At 40.6% G+C, this 17,232-nt stretch overlaps 1 protein-coding gene across 2 annotated transcripts in view; it reads right to left on the bottom strand.

The window, feature by feature from the left end:
• Positions 1-17,232, bottom strand: part of PRKCE (protein kinase C epsilon) — a 535,093-nt gene that overhangs the window by 166,632 nt on the left and 351,229 nt on the right. For both annotated transcript variants that reach the window (XM_032239536.1, XM_032239537.1), the window contains exons 9-10: positions 16,038-16,237; positions 10,248-10,421 (exon numbers count right to left, since the gene is read on the bottom strand). In XM_032239536.1, coding sequence (XP_032095427.1) covers positions 10,248-10,421; positions 16,038-16,237 — 374 coding nt within the window. The remainder of the gene's footprint in view (positions 1-10,247; positions 10,422-16,037; positions 16,238-17,232) is intronic.

The following is a 17,232-nucleotide window of genomic DNA, read 5'->3' as shown; positions in this document are numbered from 1 at the left end:
TTCCTTACCTGCCCAAAGAACTGGCAACAATACCTACATCCCATGGGACTTGTGTAAGATTTATGAAATCGGCTTTTAAACAACTTGGATAGGCTTGCCACATAATAGGTGATCAATAAATATGTCTCTCTTTCCTCTTTATCACATACTGCCTTTATTCTAAGTTACAGTTTGCTGTGTCTTGTCATCACTCTCCTTCCCAGTCCCTGTTATCTCCCAACAGTGCCTCAAAAGGTTCTGGCACAAATTCTCAACGAAGTAGTGTCATATCCCAGTTATATTCTATCACAGGCCTCTGCACCTGTCAGCAGTGAGTCAAAGGTTTCAACACACACTTTTACATATCAGCAGGCACTTCTGTGAATGATCTAAACAATGAAATATATTACTCAGACAGAATACCAGAATCTTCAATGTGCTTCCAAAATTCCATTTCTGCCCAAATATCAGGAATGTGTCCATTTTAATAATGAAAAGACATTTGTAGTGGAGACCTTCAAGAAATGACACTTGTACACATTAGATTACAATATAGATGGGTTAAAAAAAACATGAAGACTCACTCCAACTCCCAGTCGAAGTTGTAGTGGTTTTAAAACTGTTTTCACGTGAAATCCTATTTTAGAACGTTATCTTCCTGGGAATGCTAACGTGAAATGGTGAGACGTGGAGCTGCGCGGCCAGGTGGAGTAGGTGGCACATGTAGGTCAGTCCCCAACAGCGCATATAGGGTCTGCGTGCCCAGCTCCCACCCACCACACACTGAAGCAACTGAAGCACCTCCACAAAACCTAATTTAAAAACCACCAGCTTGGTGGGCACAGTGGCTCACGCCTGTAATCCCAGCAATTTGGGAGGCCGAAGTGGGCAGATCAATTGAGGTCAGGAGCTCAAGACCAGCCTGGCCAACATGGTAAAACACTGTCTCTATTAAAATTGAAAAATCAGCCAGGTGTGATGGTGCATGCCTGTAATTCCTCGGGGAGCTGAGGCAGGAGAATTGTTTGAGTCTGGAAGGCAGTGGTTGCAGTGGGCTGAGAATGCGCCATTGCACTCCAGTCTGAGGGACAAGAGCAAAAGCCCATCTCAAAAAAAAAAAAAAAAGAAAAAAGAAAACCAACAGTTTTAGAAGAATAAGCAAATAGGTTTAGGAGAATGGGTAAATATACTCCTCGGTGGTAAAAAAAAAAAAAAAAAGAAAAATACCTCCTAGCCAAATGGTATACAATAAGTCCTCACTAATGTCATCGATAGGTTCTTGGAAATAGTGACTTCAAGGGAAAAGACATGTAAGGAAACCAGTTTTACCATAAGCTACATGGTATAAAGAAGAGTTACGTTCCTAAGGCATACTTCTGGTTACAAAAACATCAAACTTCTAAGCAACGTTATTTAGAACACTTTGAATATTAAAACTGAAATAACACTTCTAATATTAAACATTGAAGTAAATATGAGCTATGCATACGTTTAAGAAAGATTAAGAAAAATGAGTAAAAGCATCATTTACCCACTTGCTCCAGTTCAGGGTTATGAATGGGTGGAACGTCTTCTGGTAGCCTAGGGTTCCAGGTGAAAACCACCCTGGACAGGACCCCATCCCATTGCAGGGCGCACTCACACACACCCGCACTCAGATGGGGACCATTTAGACATACAATTCTCCTGATGTGCACAGCTTTTGGAAAAAACTGAAGTCCCAGAAGAAAACCCATACATGCATGGGAAGAAAGCACAAACTCCACGTAGTCAGTGGTCCTAGCCAGGAATCGATATTTTTCTCATCAAGATTATAAAGAAATGATATTGAACAAAACCAGGTTATTTTAAGACCTGCTGTGTACACACATATTTAATGTTAAAAGACAATGAAGTCTTAGTTTACATTATGTCAACGCCAATAGAGTATTTACAAGTTGTACTCAAGTTGATGTTACAGAAAGAGAGAGATGTAAGTAGGAGGAGGCGGTTCTGCTGCAGAGAGGGCAGCACCATCACTGGACAGCACTGGCTAGAACATGCAGTCCACTCACTGCTCACATCAGCTGGGAAGATGCCAGGCACTTACCGGCCACCTGCAACCCCCAACACAGAATGTCTACCAGAGGCCCTCGGATACTGCAAAACCCCAGAAATCACTTGGTTGAAGAACATTTAGTGACAAGGAAAATAGCTATACTACATTACTAAGTGAAACAGGTTACATAGAGTATGATACTGATGTTATAAATATATTTGTAGGAATAGATATGTATTTTTCTAAAAGTGGAATTATACACATCAAAATGTTAGCAGTAGTCATGTGAACTGTTCTTATTTTCTTTTTTGTCCTCTTGTGACTTTTCCACATTTTCTCCAATTAATAAATAATCTTTGTGATTAAAAAACAATTTAAAAAAAGGTCAAGCCAACAGTTTCTGAAGGAAAATAAAGCACTGCGTTCTGGGCACTGTACAGGGGCCAAAAGGGCTTTTTTTTTTTTTTAGATGGAGTTTCACACTGTTGTGCAGGCTGGAGGGCAGCGGTGTGATCTTGGCTCACTGCAACCTCTGAACCTCCATAGAGGCCAGCAGAGCAGTTTTATGCTCCCATGAGGCTTCAAGTTCATGAGGCCGAGACTCCTACCTACCTTTCCCGGCGCTGTGTTCCTCAGCAGGCGGCATGGTGCCCCACGATGCCCCATGGCCCAGCACGTAGCAGCTGCTCACTAAGCAATGGTTGGACAGACAAGTGTGACAGCCTCATTCTACTCCAGCTCATTTTGGATCATTCCTATGCCTACACCACCCTTTTTCCTCCTTTCTCTCTTATACTTTCAGAAAACAAAAACATTTCCAAAAATGGGCTTATCAACCCTGCTCCTCTTACCAGCTTAAGGGACATTAATATTTTCTAATCCCAGTCTCACTGAGTTCATGTAAAATATAGAGCTGTCACCCCTTCAGACCCTTTTTCATGTGTGTGACAGGGGTTGTGGAAGAGGGGATTTGGAGGTGAGGCTATTTGAAGTGGAGAATTTGGATAGGAGGAACAGCGGGAGACAGAAAGACACAGTGAACAACAGAGGCTGTTGGGAAACCTTGATTCCAATCTGAGTTCTGCTGCAAACAAATTATAAGACTTGACTGGGCCTTGGTGCTCTCATCTGTAAAAATGAGTGACCACAAATCACTGGGGAAATGCAGATTGAAACTACAATGAGATACTACCTCACACCTATCAGAGTGGCTACTATCAAAAACAGAAGGTAACAAGTGTTGGGCACAGTCCTAGGGAAATCGGATCAGAACCCTGGTGCACTGCCGAGGGGAATGTAAAATAGTTCAGTCATTATAAAAAAAGTATAGCAGTTCCTCAAAAAATTACAAATAAATTACTCTATAATCCAGGAATGCCACTTCTAGGTATGTATCTAAAAGAACTGAAAGTAAGACCTCAAAGAAATATTCATGCACCCATGTTCACAGCAGCCTTATTCATAGTGGCCAAAACATGGACGTCAAAATGTCCGTCTGCAGATGATAAGTGAAACATGGTGTTATACATATGAGGGAATAGTATTCGGCCTTTAAAGGGAAGGAAATTCTGACACATGTTACATCATGGATGAACCCTGAGGACATTCTGCTGAATGAAATATGTCAGTCACAGAAAGACATTACTGTATGATTCTACTTATAAGAGGTACATAGAGTAGTCAAGATTATGGAGACTGACAGAGTGGTTATTGCCAAGGGCTGGAGGAGAGGGAATAGGAAGGTCCTGTTTTGCGGGTACTGAGTTTCAGGGTCATAAGATGAAAGAGGCATAGAGATGGAGGGGGTGAAGGATGTACAACATTATGAATGCATTTAATACCACTGAACTGTACACTAAAAAATGGTTAAGATGGCACACTTTATATTATGTGTATTTTACAACAAAAACAAATTCTGGAAAAAAAAAAAAAAAAGGGAAGCATGAATAACCACAGAGTATGGTAGATTAACTCACAGAGACACCATTAGGCAGATGTAAAATGGCTGACCTAAGTCAGGGCATTTTTTTTTTTTTTTTTTTGAGACAGTCTTGCTCTGTTGCCCAGGCTTGAGTGTAATGGTGTGATCTTGGCTCATTGCAACCTCCACCTCCCAGGTTCAAGCGATTCCCCTGCCTCAGCCTCCCAAGTAGCTGGGATGACAGATGCCCGCCACCATGCCTGGCTAATTTTTGTATTTCTACTACAGATGGAGTTTCACCAGATTGGTCAGGCTGGTCTTGAACTCCTGACCTCAGGTGATCCACCGGCCTTGGCCTCCCAAACTGCTGGGAATACAGGTGTGAGCCACCACGCCCAGCCAGTCAGGGCATTTTTTTTTTAATTGCATTTTAGGTATTGGGGTACATGTGAAGAACATGCAAGATTGTTGCAAGTCAGGGCATTTTTAAAAGCAAAGGTCCTATTCAAATGTAAGGTTTCCTTATATACAAAGAGGTTACATGAGGCTGCAGCAGTTAGATTGAGTCAACACATCCTTCTCTGCCCCGTGGACACACAAGCATGAACAAACGCCACAACTTTTCCTTTATCATGCAGAATGAGTCCTGTTACGCTTCAAAACCTGGATGAAGTTGTCTTGTTCCATAAAGCCTTGCTTGATCGTGGAAACCAGTGATGGTCCTTCTCTGACTGGCCAGAGAACTGCCAGCCCATCTACACAGACACACGCCACTGCACATACACCCCCGCATTCCTTCAAAGAGAGTATAGATTAACCCCCAACTAGTTTGGCCAAAGGCCCTACCATAAAAGTCTTGTCACACCTTGCAGTAAGTTGCACACCATAGATCCTCACTAAAGATGTGTTAATTGGCTGATCAGAAGAAATGGCATTGCTATCCAGCCTAGTACCAGGCAAAGATGGTCATCAGAAGTAAAGATATGGAGTTGCCGGGAGTCTGATTCTATTAATAACGGATTCTGCCAACACTAAGCCTGTAACCTCTACCACGGATCTCATCTCGCTAAATCTACTGCAAATTACTGAGGCTATCTCTGTTTGAAATCTGTTATTGGCAAGCATATTGATTCCCAGGTGGCTGCCTGACCCACAAACCAACTCATTGTGTTGAGCATCTCAATCTGTTCTAGAAAAGCTGGTCACACACTTTCCAACTCCTTCAGAGTCAGCGGTGTTGCCTCAGACAGGCTATGTGGTCTAGCAGGAAAGATACCCATCTTCAATTGCTTTGCCAGTTCTTTTTAGATTTTAAATCTGACACAGCCATCTCTTTAGAAAAAAATCTACCAATGGCCTAATTTTTACTTTTTTTTTTTTTTTTTGGTTTAGTGTTTGCTGTTCTGTAGAGCTGAGAGTTCCTTGAAACGACACCTCTGCTCCTACCTTGTTAACACTCCTTTTCTCTCTTCCCTCCTTGCTCACACAGATGATTCAAACGCATTTGAAAACATCTCCAGTTGCTTTTTAAGGATTTTTCCATGCTGCATTTTCCCTAGGGCAACGAGGGAGGTTGGCCAAGGGAGAGTCTCTAGTTCACCCTCTGTTTCCTTCGCAGCAGAGCCCTCCAGAACTTGGCTTCCCAGGCCTGGCAGGAAATGCCAAAGGCTGGGGGATGGGTAGGATTGTGTAGAGATGAAATTTTTAAAGAGGAAAAAAATCATGAAATTATTCAAGACAGGTTTTACGGGATCCAGTTGGAGAGACCGGTTTCAACAATGGGGGTCATAAATACAAATGTACAGACTAAAAATCTGGGAATTTCATTTCCTGTAACTTAAAAAAAAAAAACAAAAAAAAAAAAAAACGAAAACAAAACAACCTCTTAGTGGTTCTCCTATCCCTTGTAGTCAATGCCTGAATGGGAACCTGGGAACTGGGAGAGGCAATTCCAAAAGTCACTTCCCCCCTAAACCCTGACCAAGCCCCTAAGTTTTAGAGCTTAGCAATCCACTAAGGAGGGCTCATAGCACTAACAATGCCTCTCTACGAGGGCATCTGATCTTGCAGATGCAGGAATCTGTCTCCTTGTTTTTCAAATACCCTCCCTTTCTCCTCTTCCTTCTTTCTTCTTTGCTCTAGTTCAGCCAATCTTACTTTCTTGGAAGAAGTAGGAGATAGAATTGGTTGAGAGTTCAAGCACTGGAAAATAATACAACAGCATCTAGCACACAGTTGATGCTTAACAATAAATACTTGTACATTTATTAAAACAAGCATAGGCCATAATTATTTTAAAGAAGGAAACAACTGTAGATATATAAGAACATTTGTTTTTTCTCATATGTAAGAAAATATTAAACACTACTGATAATACCATTCACTTAATCATCTGGCATTTTTAAATATAAAAATTTTGGTCTTTCATTCACATCAACAGAGTTCTTTGTGGCTATGCCAATTTTGGTAAGCATCCTGCCTTTATAAAATAAGAATTATGTCCAGGGTTTTTCAGTTGTAAGAGGCAGGACCTAGGACGAATGTGGTACTTGATCTTGGCTGGAATTGGAAGTCCTTTATCCTCTTTTCTGTACCTTATGCTTTGACAGTGAATTAAATCGAGTTTTGTAGAATTCCCTACATGGTTCAGGTTACTCTTGCATCCCAAAGACACACTGGTTTGAATTTGACTGATATTAACATCATTGGCTTAATTTGTTGTTCTGTCTGCTTTTTCTCACTAGCCCTGGAAAGCTGGAGGCATCGTATTTGCTTTTTGCCTTTCTAGATCCCATGGAGAGGGATGGAGCACATGAGCCAAGGGCAGACAGGCTCAGTACCGAGAAGCCCAAATTCCTTCTCAACTATAAGTTCAGTGGGCTGCACTGACCAGACCCAAACCTGACTGTGTCATCGTGATTGATGCCAATGGGTTCACACCGCCATTGCTATTAGTCACCATATCAGATATGGTGCCCTCGCTTTACATACTTCTGTCTTTCCAGGGAATTTGTATGTAGCACACAGCCTGAAGCTATGTGTAATCTGTCAGAAGAAGTTCTCTCAGGAATGTTTCCAAAAGGACAATTTTTCCGATACGTTAAAAAACAAAAGCTCACCTAAAAATAATTAAACTTGACTTAACACTATTGCTGTTCTGTATGTCATAATTAAACAAGAATGAAAGAAATCTTAATAGGATTGCAATCAGATCTTTGTGTTCCTAAATCATGTATTAGAGTCTTAGTGGAAACCAGGTTTAAGGTGGTTCAGAGGAACTGTCCTTTGTTCTCAGGAAAAGTAAAATCAAGCAAGACGAAATTCTACAGCTACCAAACCCAGCTGCTATTCCCAAATCCTGCCCAAATCCTCTCTACCTTTCAAAGCCTGGCTTGAGCCCCCTTTTCCCACTAGATCCTAGGGAAGACCCCCTCCTCTTAATCCTCATTGTTTGAATATTTCCACCTAGAACATAACTATCCGATGCTCTTTGCTACTCCCTCCTAGCCTGTGGAAGTTAGAATAACCTCCCAATCTATCATTCGGTGAACCCTTCCACTGGAGAACTGTCTTCCTTTGTGTTAATAACCCCGTACCCAGCATCTACCTCAGAGTCAGGTGAATAATAGGTACTCTTTAAAACTATGACAAACTATTGGGTTGTCATAGGGAAAGTCACATTTTTTAAAAGATAAGTTGAAGGTGTATAAGCTGATTCTTCATCAGGTTCCTTTCACAAGTAAGTTAAGATCCTGCCATGAGGTTAAAATATGATTCGCTTTGGAAAAATTCAATGAATATGCATCTGTTACATAAAGCAAAGTGTTCTACGAAACTGAGGTGGCATGAGAGAGGTGGTACGAAGCTGTTCCTGTGACTGTGGCTGCCTGACAGTGGCCTGAGAAAAGATAGTAAATATCTGAACTACAAAGGAAGCTCCTTCTCTGCCATCCTCACCCTACAGCTATCCATGACAATATCCATGTCAGTTTGATAATTGTTCTGCCATAAAAGAAATGCCTGGTATCATTCAACACCATCTCATGCTCCAAAAGCTGCCATATGATGAGGAATCCATAGCCTTGATATTCTACAATGCACAAAGGAGAACACTGCTGACATTGAAGACATCCATTCCCAATCCCTCACTCATTCACCAGGCTGACCTTCAACTGTGGCTTCCCAAGATCCACCATGTACAGGGGCTTCACAGAGCCCTCAAAACTAAACTGGACCCCTCCTAAGATGTTGGACCTCTTGACGATGTGTGTAAAGAAAATGTGCCAGAGTGCCTCCCCGCCTTGAAAGCCACCTCAGACAGTGAGAGGGCTCCCTGCTGGGGACAGGGAAAGTAGGAGGATTCCTCCAACAGAAGAGACCCTACGCTGGGTCAGGCACAAGAAAGTAGCAATGTAAATCAGAGCAAGGATCCTTTGACTTAGGAATCCTAGAGACTCGATGAGATGCCAGGTCTCATTCTGCCACAGTGGAGTGCCTGTGAGCAAAATAATTTTACTTCTCTGAAACCCAATTTTCTCACTAGTGCCAAAAAGAAAAAAAAAGGAAAAGTAAAGAAAGGAAGAGAGAGAGATAGAGAAAGAAAGATAAGGTGGCTTTGAAAAAATTTTCCAAGCTTCTGAGTCTGTCAGTGGGTACCTGTCAATATGAGCCCTGTGATGGGCACCATGGAAAATATAAAATATGATACATTTCTCATGAATCTAGAATTATGCTCTAGTGGAAAAAAAGAAGAAAGTTAACTCCATCACTGAGTCTCTATTATATAGTATTCTGTATACACACAAACTCACAAATATTAGGCATTACACAACACACATAAAAAATGAGAATAGCTAGTAATTCTTATACTTGTTCAGAAAAAGGAATAGATTTTTATTAAATGGGGATCTCTGAGGAAAGTTTCATAGACAACTAAATATGTATCCTTGAAAGATAAGCAGAATGATTTCCAGATTTTCAGATGATATTTCTTATTCTCCTGAGAGATCAGAAGGATAGGAAAAATTCCACTGGATCAGGGTCCTTCAGTTTAGAATGGGTATTGTGTGTGTGGGTGCATGTGTGTGTGAGAGAGAGATGGGAGAGCCTGGGATCAAATAAGTTGGGAAAAGTAGATTAAACAAAGGTAATTTTTTTTTTCATTACAGATCTCCTCAAGGTGCTAATAAACAAATGTGTGTTGAGACTAACAGAGGTCAAGTTTGCAGGGTTTCCAACTATGTTCTTACAGCAGTTCAAGTGATTGGGGTTCTGAGAAATCCTCTTTGGGAAGCAGTGTACCAAAAGGAACGTAAACTCCCTGAAATCAATGACTGGTCTTGTTCACCACTGTATCTCCTGGCATGGCATCAGATACACGGGAAAGATTTAATGAGATATAATAAAAGTCTGCTGAATGGACTCAATGAATAACTGTTGAATTTTAGGTGAAAAAACACATTCACAATGGCATGGAGATGAGAATACACCCGAAGTGGGGAATCACCTCTCCATGATGTCACCCTCCATGTCTGGTCTCCACATAAGCCACAGCTAGGAGTTTCAGGAGATGTCTGTCTTTGCCTTCTCAAGAAGCAAAAATACTACAAACACCCATAATGATCCTAAAAGACTTTAACTCCTCCCAACCCCTCAAAAAGGATAACAAAATTAGAGCTTCCTAAAGAATACTGGCGTTTCTTTACTAAGAATAAACAACAGATCAGTTAATGATACTCGTCAGACTCTACCATGGAGTTATGGATTATCTTTGTTTTTTTACTGCCACCTTCTGGTTCCCAGACACCTATGTGGTAAATTTAAAATGCTGCCTGATATGTGCGTTTCACTACAGAATTTTAAGCACTTGTTCACATCCTTTACTTCAGATGACGTTACACAGATTAGAAAAGATTAAGGTGGCCTTTACTCTTTTTCATACGACATAAAAATAACACAGAAGTTAAGTGATTTGCTTAGTGATAGAAAGTTAGGAGCAGAGCAAGGACTAACCACACTTGTTGGTTTTTCCAATGAGCAAACAGTGAGTTTAGCCATTTGACTTTGTCCAGCTCTATTTGCAAAGAGTTCCACAGCTGCCTCATCCCTTCACAAGCAGAACCTTGAATGGAAAATCCCGTGCCTTAAAAAAGAAGACCCTGTTCAAATATACCCTGATCTTTTCAAGGGTAAAATCCATCCCACTTTACAAACTCTTTGAGAGAACAATGTAGAGGGTCTAAACTTGGTATTTTATCTGATAGTCAAGATGCCCCAACATGGTGGCCAGCCAGCTTCTTCCTAACATACCTTGGTCTGGAAGCAGCAGTAGAGTTGGGTAAGGTATGGGTGTTTCCGTGCCAGAGCCAAAATCCTCTTCTCTGTCATTGTACAGTCCACGTCATCATCCTGAAGGATGACATCCTTCTTTAAGACTTTCACAGCATATACTTCATCTTTGCCCTTGAGTTCTGCCAACATGACCTGCAATCAATCAATTGCCCCATTAATCTATGCATACATGGAATAAAAAGAATAAACATAAGCTAATGCCAAAGACTTTAAAAACTAATTCTGTTTTTCTTTAATTGTAAATATTATAGCAAGCCAGGTGTGGTGGCATGCACCCGTAATCCAAGATACTTGGGATGCTGAGGTAGGAGGATCATTTGAGCCCAGGAGTTACAGATTAGCATGGACAACATAGTGAGACCCCCTTCTCAAGATATATATAATGTTTATATAATGTTTATATATGTAATGTTTACATATATAATGTTTAAGAAAACTGCCTCTTCTACAGTTACTATAAGTCTACAGTTACTACATTCTAATAGTTACTACAATTATTTATTTTTAATCTCTGGCACAGTGCCCTGGCATAGAAAAGAGAAGTTCAATGCACATCTGTTGAATGGTTATTCATATGCTTATATGTGCTTGTCATACTTACAATTATAGTACAGCAAATACTGTAAGTATTTTTAACTGAGCATTATCTTATAAGCATTCTCCACATGGTCTCCATCATTATCATGGTTGCTTATACTCAATTCGAATATAATTTATGTAACCATTTCCCTCAAATTAGCTACTTAAGTTGTATCTAATCACTATTATATAGATTGCATTGAGTATTTTTGTACACAGTTAAAACAATACCTCCTGGATTACATTTGTAAGATAGAAACTCATGGAGATTATGGGAGAGAGATCCAAGATGGCTGATCACTAGCAGCTCGGGATTGCAGCTCCCACTGAAAGAGCAGAGAACGAGAGGACGCCACACTTTCAGATCAATTTTTGTTGCTCACACACCAGGAGATTCCCAGCAGAGGAGCCCCACCTGTCGCCAGCGTGACTCTTGAGGCCGGTGAGGCGGTTTTGCCGCTGCCTTGGTGTGGCGGTTCTTGGTGCAGAGTCAGAAAAGCACCCTCAATCTTAAAGCCGCTGTTTTGGCCGGAGCAGTGGGTTGCTCAGATTCTAGCGCCGGGAATCAACAAGTTGGACGTCCATTCAGAAACCCAACTATAAAGACGGTAATTATAAAGACCACAGATGGATAAATTTATAACGAAGGGAAGAAAACAGCCTAAAAAGGCTGAGAATACCCAAACTCAGAATGCCTCTCCCTCTACAGGGGATCACAGTTCCTCATCAGCAACAGAACAAGGCCTGATGGAGAAAGACTGTGTTCCATTAGCAGAAGCTGGCTTTAAAAAGTGGATGATAAGAAACTTCTGGGAATTAAAAGAACTTGTTCTAACCCAATGCAAAGAAACTAAGAACTTTGAAAAAAGGTTTGACGAAATGTTAACAAGAATACACAATTTAGAGAGGAATATAAGTGAATTAATGGAGCTGAAAAATACAACACGAGAATTTTGCGAACTATGCACAAGTTTTAATAGCCGAATTGATCAAGTAGAAGAAAAGATATCAGAGGTCGAAGACCAACTTCATGAAATAAAACAAAAAGACAAGATTCGAGAAAAAAGGATAAAAAAGAACGAGCAAAGTCTCCAAGAAATATGGGACTATGTGAAAAGACCTAATCTACGTTTGATAGGTGTACCTGAATGTGACGAAGAGAATCAATCCAAGCTGGAAAATACGCTTCAGGATATTATTCAGGAAAACTTTCCCAACCTAGCAAGGCAGGACAATATTCAACTCCAGGAAATACAGAGAACACCACAAAAATATTCCTCAAGAAGGCCAACCTCAAGGCACATAATTGCCAGATTCACCAGGGTTGAAATGAAAGAGAAAATACTGAGGGCAGCCAGAGAGAAAGGTCAGGTTACCCATAAAGGGAAGCCCATCAGACTCACAGCAGATCTCTCAGTAGAAACCCTACAAGCCAGAAGAGAGTGGGGGCCAATATTCAACATCCTTAAAGAAAAAAACTTTCAACCCAGAATTTTACATCCAGCCAAACTAAGCTTCATAAGCGAAGGAAAAATAAAATCTTTTGTGAACAAGCAAGCACTCAGAGATTTCATCACCACCAGGCCTGCTTTACAAGAGCTTTTGAAAGAACCACTACAAATAGAAAGGAACAACTAGTATCAGCCTTTCTAAAAAATACCAAAAAATAAAGAACATCAACATATTTAAGAAATTGCATCAACTAACGGGCAAAACAGCCAGCTAACATTAAATGACAGTATCAAACACACATATATTGTTATTAATTTTAAATTTAAATCGACTAAATCCCCCAATCCAAAGACACAGACAGGCAAAAAAAGCCAAGACCCATTGGTATGCTACATCCAGATCCATCTCACATGCAAGGATACATAAAGACTCAAAACAAAGGGATGGTGAAAAATTTACCAACCAAATGGAGAGCTAAAATAAATAAATAGAAAGCAGGAGTTGCAATTTTTGCTGATAAAATAGATTTCAAAGCAATAAAGATCAAAAGAAGCAAAGAAGGATATTACATAAAGATAAAAGGATCAACGTAACAAGAAGAGCTAAAGATCCTAAACATATATGCACCCAATACAGAAATACCCAGATATATAAGACTTATAAAGAGACTTGGACTCCCACACAATAATAGCGGGAGACTTCAACATCAATATTAGATAGATCAATGAGACAGAATGTTAACATCGATATCCAGGACTTGAACTCAGAACTGGAACAAGTAGACTTAATTAACATTCATAGAACTCTCCACTTTAAATACACAAAATATACACTCTTATCAGTACTACATCACACGTATTTACAGGTTTAAATGAAATATTGGTTGGCTGCTTGTTAATTATTTTATTCCCTCATTTTTTTTTATGTCTCTATTATTAAACACAATTACAGGCATACCCAGTTTTAGACTGCATTCTAGCCCGGGCAATAAAGCAACACCCCTGTTCTCTCTCCCTCTTCCTCTTCCTCTTTCTTCCTTTCCTGTATTCTTTTTCTTTTTTTTTTTTTTTTTTTTTTTTTTTTCTTCATTTCAAAAAAAAAAAAAAGAAACAGAACTTATTAATGGAAGCTAAGTAATTGCAAATATGAGACCAAAACATCACATAGATCATTAAGTGAGTCAATGGGTCTGTCTAAACTTTTATGAGATTCTCACCTCCAGTAAGGTCCCTAAATATGGAGAAAAACTGGAATATTGAATAGCTTTTATATTCTAGTTATACTAGGTACATGTGAGTTAGTGAAACCCATTTATCATTGAACAACATTTACTGATACCTACTGAGTGCCAGACATGTTACTAGATAAACAGTGCAAAAAACACAGCCTCTGATTAAAAAAAAAAAAAAAGAAACTCATGGAGATTAAAGGGTTAAGCATTTAACCCTTTCCTATTTGCACATTTCCTATTTTCAAAAAGGATGTGTGGTACAACATGCCACTAGCAATGTAGAAGTGCTGGAGTTTCATGGTGACTTACCAACATTGAGTATTTTCACTTAAAAAGGTTTTTTTTCTCTCTCTCTCTTCTCACTTAATAGGTGTGAAATGTTACCTTGGTGCTATTTTAACTTAAAACTTTAAAAATATCTGTTTTCTGACTGTATTTCTTTTTGTGTGAATTATTCACATCTCCTTTGTCTAGTTATGCTACTGTCATATTAATTTCTTACAAATTTATACACATATGATATATAAAGATACTAACCCTTTACTTTCTGCAAAGGTTTTTCTAAGCCTGTTTTATGATTTTCTGTTATTTTATTCTACTGAAAAGAATCTTGTATCTTTATGTAGTTGAATCTGTCCTTGTTTGCCTTTATGGTTTCTTTTATAACTTTGAAGCTGGAAACGTGATTCCTTTTCTAGAGAGCTAATTAACAGTTCTATTTTCTTAAAGTGTTCCTATCATTTGATATTTTTGCACTCATTTACCTACAAACGTCACAAGCCTTTCTCTTCTTAAATAAGTAACTCCTAAGTACAGTATTCCAATGTAAGTCATCAAAGCTAAAAACCAGCCATCAGAAACTTAATGAAAGAATTCATGATGTTAACCTGAAGACATTCTGTCGCCCACATATTTTACTGACTCTTTAAAACTGGCTCAAACTTTGGCTGTGATTTTTACTAAGAGATAACCTAAATGCTCCAAAGTCATCTAAGTTCCCGTCCTGCCTACACTATATGAAAACCCAGAATCTTGGAGTCTTGCTCAAAATTAGAACACATCCTGATCACGTCCCCAAAGTTATGCCTAACCAGAGGAACTTTTCTTATTTAGCTAGTCTCTAAACAATGTAATTGCTTCAGCTTTTGCCATTTAAGTAAATCCCAGTTACCCTCCCACCAAAGTAATCTCAGGGTGAGATAGGGGCAGGTGAGATGGCTGGGAACTAGGTGGGATGGGCCAGCTGATTGACCTAAAGGCTGCTGCTTTCAAGAGTCCAGGAAGTGGCCAGGTTTGGTGGCTCACGCCTGTAATCCCAGCACTTTGGGAGGCCAGGGAGGGTGGATCACGAGGTCAGGAGATAGAGACCATCCTGGCTAATGTGGTAAAACCCCGTCTCTACTAAAAATACAAAAAGTTAGTGGGGCATGGTGGCACACGCCTGCAGTCCCAACTACTTGGGAGGCTGAAGGAGAAGAATCGCTTGAACCCAGGAGGCATAGGTTGCAGTGAGCCAAGATCATGCCACTGCACTTCAGTCTGGGTGACAGAAACTCTGTCTAGGACAGAGTCCAGGACATACCAGGGCATGTGATCCGAGGCACTTCCAGGTCCCCAGAGCAGGACCTCCCGGAACCTCTCAGAAGGTCCCAGAAAGGTGACTCCCAGGCTCAGCTCTGAACAGAGCCAGGGGACAATCAGAGATCTCAGGTGAAATGCAAACAGCTTCCTCTGCTCCCTGCCCCTTCATCTTCTTTCTAAAATGAACAGGGCTTATTTTTCCATCTCACCCAGCCATCAGAGTGGTGGCTGATCACCATTAGTGCTTTATTGAGCATACTAAAGGCCACACCCCACACTACTGCATTCATCTCAGTGGGGAACAGGATGTGGAGAATGGCACCAAGGGCAGAGGACCCTGATCCAAGACATGAGATGATTATTCTCATTCTCTTGCCACATGTAGAGGATAAACAAAACATTTATTACATGCCAGAAAGATCAGTTAAATAACATTTACCTTCCAAAGTAATGCATGCTAAATTTGCTTTGAACTCTAGGTTTACTGAGGGAAGAGATTCATTCTCAAAGTCTTCATAATGAATTAAAAACAGAATTTCAGCTGGATCTCTGAAGGCGGGAAGAAGCGTATTGATACTACTGTTGATATGGAGTGCTGAACACTTTAAAACTTTCCGAAGCACTTTCTCATCCACTATCTCAATTGATTGCTGTCATCATTCAACAAATGAGAAAAACTGAATTCCAAAGAGGTTAAATCACTAGGTGAAAGTCTCATATGGCCAATTAATAGCAGAACCAGGGCTCCTATCCGCTTGGCCTCAGGCCATTTGCACTTACCAGAAAGGAAAGAAAACCTAATGAGATCTGGCTGAAAGGTTCCTCTCTTAATCTTAGATCAAACAGATGAAACAATGCTAAGGGGTAAAACAAAACCAGCAGTTCCACCCATGTGTGCCACAGACCTTGCCAAAGCTGCCTTTGCCCAACACCTTGATGAAGTTGAACTCATCCAGGCCCAGGCGCTTGGCCTGGCCTTGTCGGACTTCACCGTTCTCACCAAGGCTTGTCAGCTGGCCATCAGGAGACGATGCCGCCCGGTGCTCCTCCCCTCGGTTGTCAAATGATAAGGCCTTTCGAATGTTGTTCTCAAGTTCTTTTATTTCTAGGGCAAAGGGGAACAAGAAATTGCATTAGTGCAGACCTCATACGCCTGTTCCATTAGGACTCAACACCCAGACTTTCCCCTGTGAGCCCTTAGTCCTCTTTCTGGTTCTTCATAGCAACAGGCCCAGTGTGGCATCCCTTTGTATGTTTCTTCCTCTGTTCAACACACTCTCCTTAGCACCTAATGTGCAGCAGAGCCCAGGTATGCAAAGAGGAAGAGGACACAGTCCCTTCCCTGCCCTTGTAAACTGCAGATTTCACTGGACCTGGCCATCTCTCTGAAAGCCCCGATTGGCTGGTGGCCTATTCCACTGCTCTAGGTGCAGCATACAAATCTAGGCCCCTGCTGGAATTCTGCAGTCACAGGTACCCTTCAAGTTTCATTTGAAGATGAGAACAACTAATCAAGATCTGTCATCACAGTAATCACTGGTGATATAATTATTTCAACAACTGAGCCATCAGAATGGTGGCTGATCACTGAAGGTGGAAACCTTCATATCTTCTAAAAGCCTTGATTCAGTCTTGTTTCCGGGTTTCTTCTAAATACCCATCTCACACAAGGTTATCTAACAAAACCAGCAACGGGCTTATCATTAACAAAAGAATTGCTTCCCCAAGTGACACACTGCAAACTTATCTCCAATGCGGTGGGAATTCCTCAGTACAACTTCTCAACTATGAGACAGTCTTGTGCCCCCCTCTGGAGATTATGACCTGAATCACTTGCGGGAGATAATGCTGGATGATCCTCTGACCTTTCCTATTTGAAGAAGCTTTACTGTTAGCAACTCATTCATCAAGACACACACCCTTCTGTGTGGAAATGGGCATCTTGAGCATAATCCAATCTGAAAAGATGCTTGTGAATAACTGGGATTACAGGAGGGGAACACAGCCTATTAACCCTTGGGAATCAGAATTAGGTATGAATGACAGAAAGAGATCTTCAGCTTCTTTTCAGAAGGACAGAGTCCCACAAGGGCTCACTCA

The sequence above is a fragment of the Sapajus apella genome, unplaced genomic scaffold (genome assembly GCF_009761245.1).
Source record: "Sapajus apella isolate SASKATOON/1434 unplaced genomic scaffold, GSC_monkey_1.0 scaffold44, whole genome shotgun sequence".
NCBI lineage: Eukaryota > Metazoa > Chordata > Mammalia > Primates > Cebidae > Sapajus > Sapajus apella.
Note: the sequence above shows the minus strand (reverse complement) of the source record. Positions and strands in the feature narration are given on the sequence as shown.